This window comes from Chiloscyllium plagiosum, chromosome 24, assembly GCF_004010195.1.
Source record: "Chiloscyllium plagiosum isolate BGI_BamShark_2017 chromosome 24, ASM401019v2, whole genome shotgun sequence".
Classification (NCBI taxonomy): domain Eukaryota; kingdom Metazoa; phylum Chordata; class Chondrichthyes; order Orectolobiformes; family Hemiscylliidae; genus Chiloscyllium; species Chiloscyllium plagiosum.
Window position 1 is genome coordinate 4,831,186 of NC_057733.1, and position 10,541 is coordinate 4,841,726.

Here is a 10,541-nt window from a genome sequence, read left to right on the forward strand (position 1 = left end):
CAGGTAATGGCAAAACTAGTGTATTGATTAAATCAGAAAAAGAGAAAATGAGCAGATGAATAAAGCACCAATGCTGAGGGACAGGTTCAAGTGTACTGGTCCAAATAAAAGTTTTACATTCAAAGTTTGTGCGAAGATTTGTAGCTCGGGTGCTCGTTGTTGTGGTTCTGTTCGCCAAAAACGGATACCCGCGCAACTTCATCAGCAGATGCCTAAGAGAAAGACCACGGAACGAGGACATACCACAACCAAAAGGACTAGCCACACTACCATACATCAGGAGCATCTCGGAACTGACAACCAGACTGCTGCGACCACTAGGACTCATAACGGCACACAAACCAACAGCCACGCTCAGACAACAACTCACCAAAACGAAGGACCCGATACCCAGCATGAGCAAGACGAATGTAGTGTACAAAATACCATGCAAGGACTGCACTAAACACTATATAGGACAAACAGGAAGACAGCTAACAATCCGCATACATGAACATCAACTAGCCACGAAACGACACGACCAGCTATCCTTAGTAGCCACACACGCAGACAATAAGCAACATGAATTCGACTGGGACAACACTACTATCATAGGGCAAGCCAGACAGAGAACAGCCAGGGAATTCCTAGAGGCATGGCATTCATCCACAAACTCCATCAACAAACACATCGACCTGGACCCAATATACCAACCACTACAGCGGACAGCTGAAACTGACAACCGGAAGCGGCAGGGACAGACCATTATAAACACCAGAGGAAACATCAAAGAAGCGCTTCGCAGGAGGCTCCCAAGCACTGATGATGTCGCCTAGCCAGGGGACGAAACGTTTGCAACAAAAACTTCCAGCTCGGCGAACAGAACCACAACAAAAGTTTTACATACAATGCATGGAGTGTAAGGATTAAATAAAGTGAACTGCAGGCTCAAATTCAAATTTATTTTTTATTCATTCACGGGATGAGGGCGTCGCTGGCTAGGCCAGCATTTATTCCTCATCCCTAATTGCCCAAAGGGCAGTTAAGAGTCAACTACGTTGTTGTGGGTCTGGAGTCACGTGTAGGCCAGACCAGGTAAAGATGGCAGTTTTCTTCCCTAAAGACATTAGTGAACCAGATGGGTTTTTCCCGACAATGAGTGCACGGTCATCATTAAACTCTTAATTCCAGATATTTATTGAATTCAAATTCCACCATCTGCCATGGCGGGATTCAAACCCAGGTCCCCAGAACAATTCCTAGGTGTCTGGATTAACAACCCAGCAATAATACCACCAAGCTATTGCCTCCTCTTGAGGGAAATTATAATATTGTAGCCAGTATTGAGACATGGCTGCAAGATGGTTGGGACTGAAAACCAAATATACTAGGTTATAAGATTTACGGAATGCACAGGGAAAATGGCAAAGATAACATAGATTAGGAGAGGCAGACAAACGCAGAAAGGTAGTGAATTCTGGAGGGTGTCTGGGACAGTTTCCTACAGCAAGATGTTCTGGATACAACAAGGGACAAGCAATATTAGATTAAGCGATGATTAGTGAACCGATTTAATTCGTAACCTAATTGTGCATGAACATATATCAAATATTCATCATAACATGATTGAGTTCAATGCTGCGTTTGAAAGCAAAAAGCACAAATCAGCTACTCGTATTTTAAATTTAGGGAAGACTGACTTTGATGAGATGAGATGAGATACAGACTGTCCATTGTAAACTAGGAAATTCTGCTCGTGGGTAAAACAATTGAAGAACAATGAAGCATGTTTAAAGAAGAATTTAAACAGCACAAAACCAGTTTATACCCCTGATAGGGAACAGAAAAAAAAGGCATGGACCCTAAAGAAATAAGGCGCAGTATAAAATTTTTAAAAAAGAGCTTGCAAAATGCAAAAAATAATGATTGAACCTGCCAAATGGGAAAGATAGAAAGACAAGCAAAGGGCCACAAAGTAGCTTATAAGAGCTACTGAAAGGGATTATGAAAGGCAACTTGTAAGGGACATCAAAATCAATAAGAATAAATGTGGTCAGGGCCAATGTTGATTCACTAAAGACTGACGGATATTGTCAATGACTATGTGGAAATGGCAGACAAGTTGGATAATTACTTTGCCTCAGTATTTACTGTAGAATTTCCAGCCTGCTGAAAGATCCAAGAAAATTAGTAGTGGGTTAGGGACAGGAAATGAATAAATTAACATAAGCAAAGCATAGATATTGAGGAAATTAATTGAAGTAGAGATTGACTTATCCCCAGAACCTGACAGTTTCCATCTCCGGGTGTTCAAGGAAGGGGGGGGGGGGGGGCAGGGGAGGTTGGTGGTTGGGGGCATATTGCATCTGCCCTAATGATAATCTTTGAGTTCCCTAGCTGCAGAAATTATCCCTCTGGAATAGAAAATAGGACCATTTACTCGCTTTTTAAGCAGGGCAAAATAGGAAGACTGGGGAATTACAGACCAGTTAGCCTAACGTTTGGAAATTGGTGAAATCTATTATCAAGGACAGGGTAACTGAACACCTCAAAAATTTTCAGTTAATCAGAGAGAACCAGCATAGTTTCATGACTGGTAGATTTGCCTGACAAATGTTATGAAACTTCTTTTTGAAGAGGTGACTAAGGTAATGGCCAGGGGAATATCTATGGATGTAAGAACATAAAAATAAGAGCAAAAGTAAACCATCTGGCCGGAGGAGCCTGTACTGCCATATTAGGTTTAGTGATGAGTAGTGAACCAATTTAATTCGTGACCTAATTGTGCATGAACGTGTATCAGGTAGTGATCATAACAAGATTTAGTTCAATGTAGATTGAATTAAAAAAGAATAGATTAGATTCCCTACAGTATGGAAACAGGCCCTTTAGCCCAAACCGACCCTCCGAAGAGTAACCCACCCAGACCCATTCCCCTACCCTATAATTACCCCTGACAAAACCACCTAATACTATGGGCAATTTAGCATGGCCAATTCACCTGGCCTGCACATCTTTGGATTATGGGAGGAAACCCATGCAGACATGGGGCGGATATGCAAACTCCACACAGAGAGTTGCCCGCACAGGGACTCGAACCCGGCTCCCTGGCACTGTGAGGCAGCAGTGCTAACCACAGAGCCACCATGCTGTCCCTCATGGCTGATCTTTTTGTAGACTCAGCTTCACTTGCCCAGTCGCTCACCATAACCTTTAATTCCTTTACTGTTCAAAAATCTATCTTTGCCCTAAAAACGTTCAACGAGGTTCACTGGGTAGGGACTTCCACAGATTCACAACCCTTTGGTTGAAGAAGGTTCTCCTCAACTCAGTCCTAAATCTAGTTTGACCCACCAATAGAAACAACCTCTCTGCTTCTATCTCATCTATTCTCTTCATAAATTAGTTTTTGGAACTGTAGAAGGGGATAGAAGGGGGTCCTCTTGTGTTTGTCATTTATATAAAAAATTTGGATGAGAATGTAGAAGGCATGGTTAGTAAGTTTGTGGACCACACCAAAATTGGTGACATAATAGACAGTGAAGAATTCTAAGATTACAAAGGGATCTTAATCAAATGGATCAATGGACTGAAAATGGCAGATGGAGTTCAATCTTGATAAATATGAGATATAGTATTTTGGTACATCAAACAATGGTAGGGCTTATACAATTAATGGTAGGGCCTTAGGTAGTGTTGTAGAACAGAGGGGAGAAAGTGAGGTCTGCAGACGCTGGAGATCAAAGCTGAAACTTTATTGCTGGAACAGCACAGCAGGTCAGGCAGCATCTAGGGAACAGAAGATTCGACGTTTCGGGCACATGCCCTTCTTCAGGAATGAGAAGGGCATGTGCCCTCATTCCTGAAGAAGGGCATGTGCCCGAAACGTCGAATCTTCTGTTCCCTAGATGCTGCCTGACCTGCTGTGCTGTTCCAGCAATAAAGTTTCAGCCTTGTAGAACAGAGGGACCTAGGCTAGCAGGTAGACACGTCTTTAAAGTTTGTGTCACATATACACAGGGTGGTTAAAAAGGAGTTTGGCAGGCTTGTCTTCATTGCTTAATCCTTTGCGTGTAGGAATTGGGAAGTCTTGTTGAGGTTGTACAGGACATTGGTGGGGCCTCTTCTTGGAAAACGTATCCAGTTCTGGTTGCCCTGTTCCAGAAAGGATATTATCCAAGCTGGAGAGAGTTCAGAAGAGATTTACCAGGATGTTGCCAGGTATGGAAGGTTTGAATTATAAAAGAAGGCTGGATAGGCTGGGACATTTTTCACTGGAATGTAGGAGGCAACCTGATAAAAGTTTATAAAATAATGAGAGGTATAGATAGTGTTAATATTAGTTGTCTTTTCCCTAGGATGAGGGATTTCACGGCTACAGGGCACATTTTTAAGGTCAGAGGAGAAAGATTTAAAAAAGACATGTGGCAAATCTTTTACACAGAGAATGTCTCGTGTGTGGAATGAACTTCCTGAGGAGGTGGTGGGTACAGGTACAGTGACAGCATTTAGAAGACATTTGGGTAGTTACATAAATAGGAGAAGTTTGGAGGGTTGTAGGCCAGGAGCAAGCAGGTGGGATTAGTTTAGTTTGGAATTATGTTCAGAATGGACTGGTTCGACTGAAATATCTGTTTACATGCTGTATGACTCTTTGACTGTATGTTTCTGTAAATACCCCCTAATTGTTCTAAGTTGTTTATATGGACTTCCAGAAGTAATTTGATAAAGTTCCACATAAGAGACCGTTATCTAAGGTAGAAACCAATGGAATTGTGGGCAAATTAATGACATGGAAATTGGTTGAGTGGCAGGCAACAAAAAGTTGTTATAGTGGGTAGGTACTCAAATTGGTGTCCCACATGGATGTGTGTTAGGGGCTCAAATATTTCACATTATTTATTAAAAACTTGAAGGCTCTTATGGTGCAGTAGTAGTGCCCCTACCTTTGAGCCAGGAGGCCCAGGTTCAAGTCCAGAGGTGTGTAATAGCATTCCTCAACAGATTGATCAGAAAATACCTTATTTGGCATGATTGCTCAGTGGTTTGCACTGCTGCCTCACAGGGCCAGGGATCTGGGTTCCACCTTACCCTCAGGCGACTGTCTGTGTGGAGTTTGCACATTCAGACCACATTTGGAGTATTGTGTCCAGTTTTGGGCCCCATATCTCAGTGGTTAGCACTGCTGCCTCACAGCGCCTGAGACCCGGGTTCAATTCCAGCCTCAGGCGACTGAATAATGTACTGGCCCTGGAGTATGTTCAGAGGAGGTTCATGAGAATGGTCCCAGGAATTAAAAGCTTAAAATATGAGGAACGTTTGAGGACTTTGGGTCTCTACTCGGTGGAGCTCAGAAGGATCTGAATGAAGCTTACAGAATGCTGAAAGGCCTGGACAGAGTGAATGTTCGGAACATGTTTCCATTGGTAGGAGAGACTATAGCCCTGATGGCATAGCCTTAGAGTAAAGACAAGACTTTTTAGAACAGAGATAAGGAGAAACTTTTTCAGAGAGTGATGAATCGATGGAATTCACTGCCATAGAAGGCTGTGGAGGCTAGGTCATTGAGTGTATTTAAGACGGAGACAGATAAGTTGTTGATTGTCAAGGGGATGAAGTATTTTGGGGAGAAAACAGGAGATTGGGGCTGAGAAACTCAATGGTCTAATTTCTGCTCCTACTCTTATGGCCTTATTCTACCCACATCTATGTGGGTTTCCTCCGGGTAACCCCGTTTCCTCCCACAATCCAAATTTATGCAAATTAGGTGGATTGCCCATGCTAAATTACCCATATGCTCAGGCATGTGTAGGTTAGGTGCATTAGCCATGGGAAATACAGAGTTACAGGGGTAGAGAAGTGGGTCTGGGTGGGATGCTCTTCAGAGAGGGTAGGCATGGACTTGTTGGGCTGAATGGCCTGTTTCTACACTATAGGGGTTTAATGATATTGGTAAAGAAAGTTATATATTCATATCTGATGTCACAAAGTTAGGCAGCATTGTATATACTGTGTAGATGATAGTATAAAATTATGAAGATATGTTGATAGAGTAAGTGCATGGACAAAACTATGTCAGATGGAGTTCATTGCAAACAAGTGTGAGGTTATCCATCTTGGACCAACAAAGGATAAACCAGGGTACTTTCTAGTTGGTATGAAGTTGGATACAGTGGATGAGCAAAGAGACTTGGGGGCTCAGTTGCATAGATCTTTATAATGCCATGAACAAGCCCTGAAAATAATCAAGAAAACTAATGGAATACTGGCCTTTATATTTGGAGTATAAGGATACTGAAGTTATGCTGCAGTTATACAGAACCCTGGTTAGATCCCTCTTGGAATACTGAGAGAAGATCTAGGCACCACACCTTAGGAAGGATATATTGGCCTTGGAAGGAGTGCAATGTAGGTTTATAAGAATGATATGTGGACATAAGAGGTTAAGTTACAAGGAGAGTTTAAACAAATGAGGCCTATTTTGTCTAGATTTTAGAAGGTTAAAGGTGATGTGTTTGAAGTATTCAAGATATCAGTGAGAAAAGGCAGGTAGATAAAGATAAACTATTTCCATTGGTTGGAGATTCTAGAACTAGGGACATAGTCTAAAATTAGGGCTAGACTATTCAGGAGAGACGTTAATTGATGCTGGATCAGTTGTTAATTTTAAACCTGAGATAGCTAATTGTTTATTAAGCAAAGGTATGAAGGAATGTGGGCCAAAGGCAGGTATGTTGAGTTAGGCTACAGATCAACCATGGAACAGGGTTGAGGGCTGAATGTTACTATGTAATTCCTCCTCATCTCTGTTCTAAATCTGCTATCCTTTACCCCAAAACTGTGACCTCTTGTTCCGGATTGCCCCATGTGAGGAAAAATCCTTTCCACTTCAATCCTTTACATAAAAATGTGTTGCTGGAAAAACACAGCAGGTCAGGCAGCATCAAAGGAGCAGGAGAATCAACGTTTCGGGCATAAGCCCTTCAGGAATGAGGAGGGTGTGCCAAGCAGGCTAAGATAAAAGGTAGGGCGGAGGGACTTGGAGGAGGGGCGTGGGGAATGCGATAGGTGGAAGGAGGTTAAGGTGAGGGTGATAGTCCGGAGAGGGGGTGGGGGCGGAGAAGATTGCAGGTCAAGAAGGCGGTGCTAAGTCCGAGGGTTGGGACTGAGATAAGGTGGGGGGAGGGGAAATGAGGAAGCTGGAATCCGGAGTATGGGGGTAAGTACATGAAAGCTTTTGGTACTTACTATCTTACTAAATAAGGGGGTGCCCATTTAAAACAGGGATGAGGAAACCTTTTTTTTCTGAGGGTTGAGTCTTTGGAATTCATTTCCTCAAAAGACAGTGGATGCAAAATCTTTGAATATTTTTAATTCAAAAAGTGGATAGATTCTTAACAAAAACAAAGAACTGTGGATGCTGGAAATCTGAAACAAAAACAGAAAGTGCTGGAGAAACCCAGTAGGCCTAGCAGCATCTGTGCAGATAAAGCAGTGTGAACGTTTCAGGTCCAGTGAACCTTCTTCAGAACCTTAACTCTGCTATTTCTCCACAGTTGCTTCCAGACCAGCTAAGTTTCTGCAGCTATTTCTGTTTCTGTTGTAGATAAATACTTGAATATTATGGGTGTGAAAGATTATCGTGGATATTTAGGGACGTGGAATTGAGATTAAAATCAGATCAGCCATAATTTTTTATTTGATTTGATTTATTATTGTCACATGTACTGAAATACAGTGAGAAGCATTGCACTGCATGCTAACCAGACAAATCATACCTTATATAAGTACATTCGGGTAATGGAACAGAATGCAGAATATGGTGTTACAGCTACAGAGAGGGTTGTCACAGAGCTAGTCCTTTTTATTTCTAAAAGCTGTTCCTTGGCTCAAGGATACTCTGTCCTTGACTTTTTCAGAGGAGTAATAAACCAGGCCGGGCTCCGATCAGACTGGTTGGTACAGAGATGAAAAGGATTCTGAGTGGTCTTTTGTTTAAATGTAAACAGATAAGACTTCAGGCCAAAGTGGTCATGTTTTAGAAGTGACCTGTAGAATGAAAGGGGAGTGACCAGCTCTCTAGCTGAGCATTTAGTTTAGTCCAGAACTGGTAGGGAGTTCAACAGTGAGCTGTGTGGAAACTCTCTCTTCTGCCCTTCTAACTTCAACCTGTAAGCATCTGACCCTTTTTTTTGGTACTGTGTTTTAAAGGGGGTTTGCTTATATTTGGAACAGCATACTTAAGTCTAGTTTGGATAGACTGAGTTCTGTAGGGATTCTTTATTCTGTTTTTCGTGTTTCATTGTGTAATATTGTGAATAAATGTTTTGTCTGTTTTAACCTGGTAGTCAACCTTGCTAACTTAATCCAGGTAATTTTCATGGTACACTTACCGAAACAAATTGCAAAGTTATGGTCTGGGCTGCCTGCTTAAGAATGTTTTCAGTGGCCTAGTCCATAACACCTTGCAGAAAAAGATCAACTCTAATCTATTGATTGGTGGAGCAGGCTGAAAGGACTGAATGGCTTACTCTTGTTCCTTTGTTAGCATGATTGTATGTTTGTAGCGTTACCATCAGCTTGAATCGTAATAAAGGCAAATTAAATATTGTTGTTTATTACAAGAGGAATGAAATCTAAAATATAATATAAATATAAAAGTCGAGACGTATTGCTACAGTCAGCAGGGCGTTGTCAGACTGAATCTGGCGTACTGTGTATGCTTTTGGTCTCCTTTACATTAAAGATATGACTGTTGAAAGAAGATTCGCTCAGCGGATGGCTGAGTTGAAGCAGGGCTTATCTCATGAGGAAAGATTGGACATGCTGGGCCGATATATATTGCAGTTTAAAAGAATGAGACATGATTTTATTGAAACATATAACATCCCTGAGTGGACTTAACAGAGTTAATGATGAAAGCATTTCCTCTTATGGGAATAAATAGAATTAGTTTAACAATTGTCTTATTGGAGATGAGAAGAAACATTTTCTCTGAGGATTTTGAGTCTGCAGGATTCATCGTCAGACAATGGTGCAGGCAGTGATTGAATATTTTAAAGGCAGCAGTAGATTGATTCTTGATCAACACGAGAGTTGCAGGTTAGCAGAAGTAGATAGGAATGTGGAGTTGAGGCCACAATCAAACCTGATATGATCTCACCGAAAAGCAGAGCAGGCTAAAGGGACCAAACAACCTATTCTTTACAATTCTAATGTTCACATCACTAAGGTTATTAAGCTGTGACACACAATGTAATAGTTTTGGTGCCCAGCACAGTTTGATGTGTGTGAAATGTTTGTATCTCTTTTTTACACAGACAGCTGCACTGAGAGCTGTGGGTAATATCGTAACCGGCACTGATGAGCAGACGCAGATCATATTGAATTGTGATGTACTCTCCCACTTCCCAAACCTTCTCACTCACCCAAAGGAAAAGATCAATAAGGTAACACACTACTAGTTACTTTGTAGATACACTGATAGCTTGTTCCACATCTCCAGCCCCCAGGACTGGCCCCTCCATGCCCTCCCTTGGCCCCCAGAACTGGCCCCTGTGCCCACACTCTATCTCTTTGGGTGCGGTGGGCAATGCTGCACCCTGCCACCACCACCACAACTGCCCTGGGACTTGCTGATTTTATGACAGAGAATTTCTGCAGAGTCTAATCCAATTCTTCTTGGTTATTTGGACCAATTTACTTGCCAGTTGGAGTTTTTGGATTACAAGTAGGAACTCAGGAAGATTCCTCTCCCTCAATTTCCCTCAAACTGTTTCAACAGCTTTGGTGTTAATCTGATTGAAAGTACCTTACCCAATTCAGAGTTAGCGCTAAATATTTGTCTAAAAGTTTGTTTTACTCTAAAGTGAAGACACAGTTGCCATTTGTGAGAAAATGTGAGGTAATACATTTTGTTAGGAGAAACATGAAGAGACAATACAGGCTCAATGGTACAACTTTGAGAAGGGAGAGGGACACTTGGGCTTTAAGTGCATAATTCTTTGAAGGTAGCCAGGCAAATTGAATAGGTTGGTAGATTAGATTAGATTACAGGAACCCCAATGAGTCAAAACCCAAGACTCTGCCAAGCGAGAGACCATTTGATACAGGGGACTAAGTTTGTTGTTAAGTAGACAAGCCCCCTGGACCGGATGGGATTTATCTGAGGATTCTCTGGGAAGCTAGGGAGGAGAAGCAGAGCTGTTGGCTTTGATATTTGAGTCATCATTGTCTACAGATTTAGTGCCTGAGGACTGGGGTATTGCAAATGTTGTGCCATTGTTCAAGAAGGGCAGCAGAGATGACCCAGGTAATTATAGAATAGTGAGCCTTACTTCTGTTGTAGGAAAGATTTTGGAAAGGATTATAAGAGATAAGATTTATAATCATCTAGCAAGCAACAATTTGATTTCAGATAGTCAACATGGTTTCGTCAAGGGCAGGTCACATCTCACAAACCTCATTGAGTTTTTTGAGAAGGTGACCAAGCATGTAGATGAGGGTAAGGCAATTGACATGGTATACATGGACTTCAGTAAAGCCTTTGATAAGGTTCCACA

The 10,541-nt window shown here is 41.8% G+C and overlaps 1 protein-coding gene across 2 annotated transcripts in view; it reads left to right on the forward strand.

Annotated features, from left to right (window-relative positions):
• Positions 1-10,541, forward strand: part of LOC122561991 (importin subunit alpha-4-like) — a 121,912-nt gene that overhangs the window by 87,196 nt on the left and 24,175 nt on the right. For both annotated transcript variants that reach the window (XM_043714347.1, XM_043714348.1), the window contains one exon: positions 9,300-9,428. In XM_043714347.1, the coding sequence (XP_043570282.1) occupies positions 9,300-9,428 (129 nt within the window). The remainder of the gene's footprint in view (positions 1-9,299; positions 9,429-10,541) is intronic.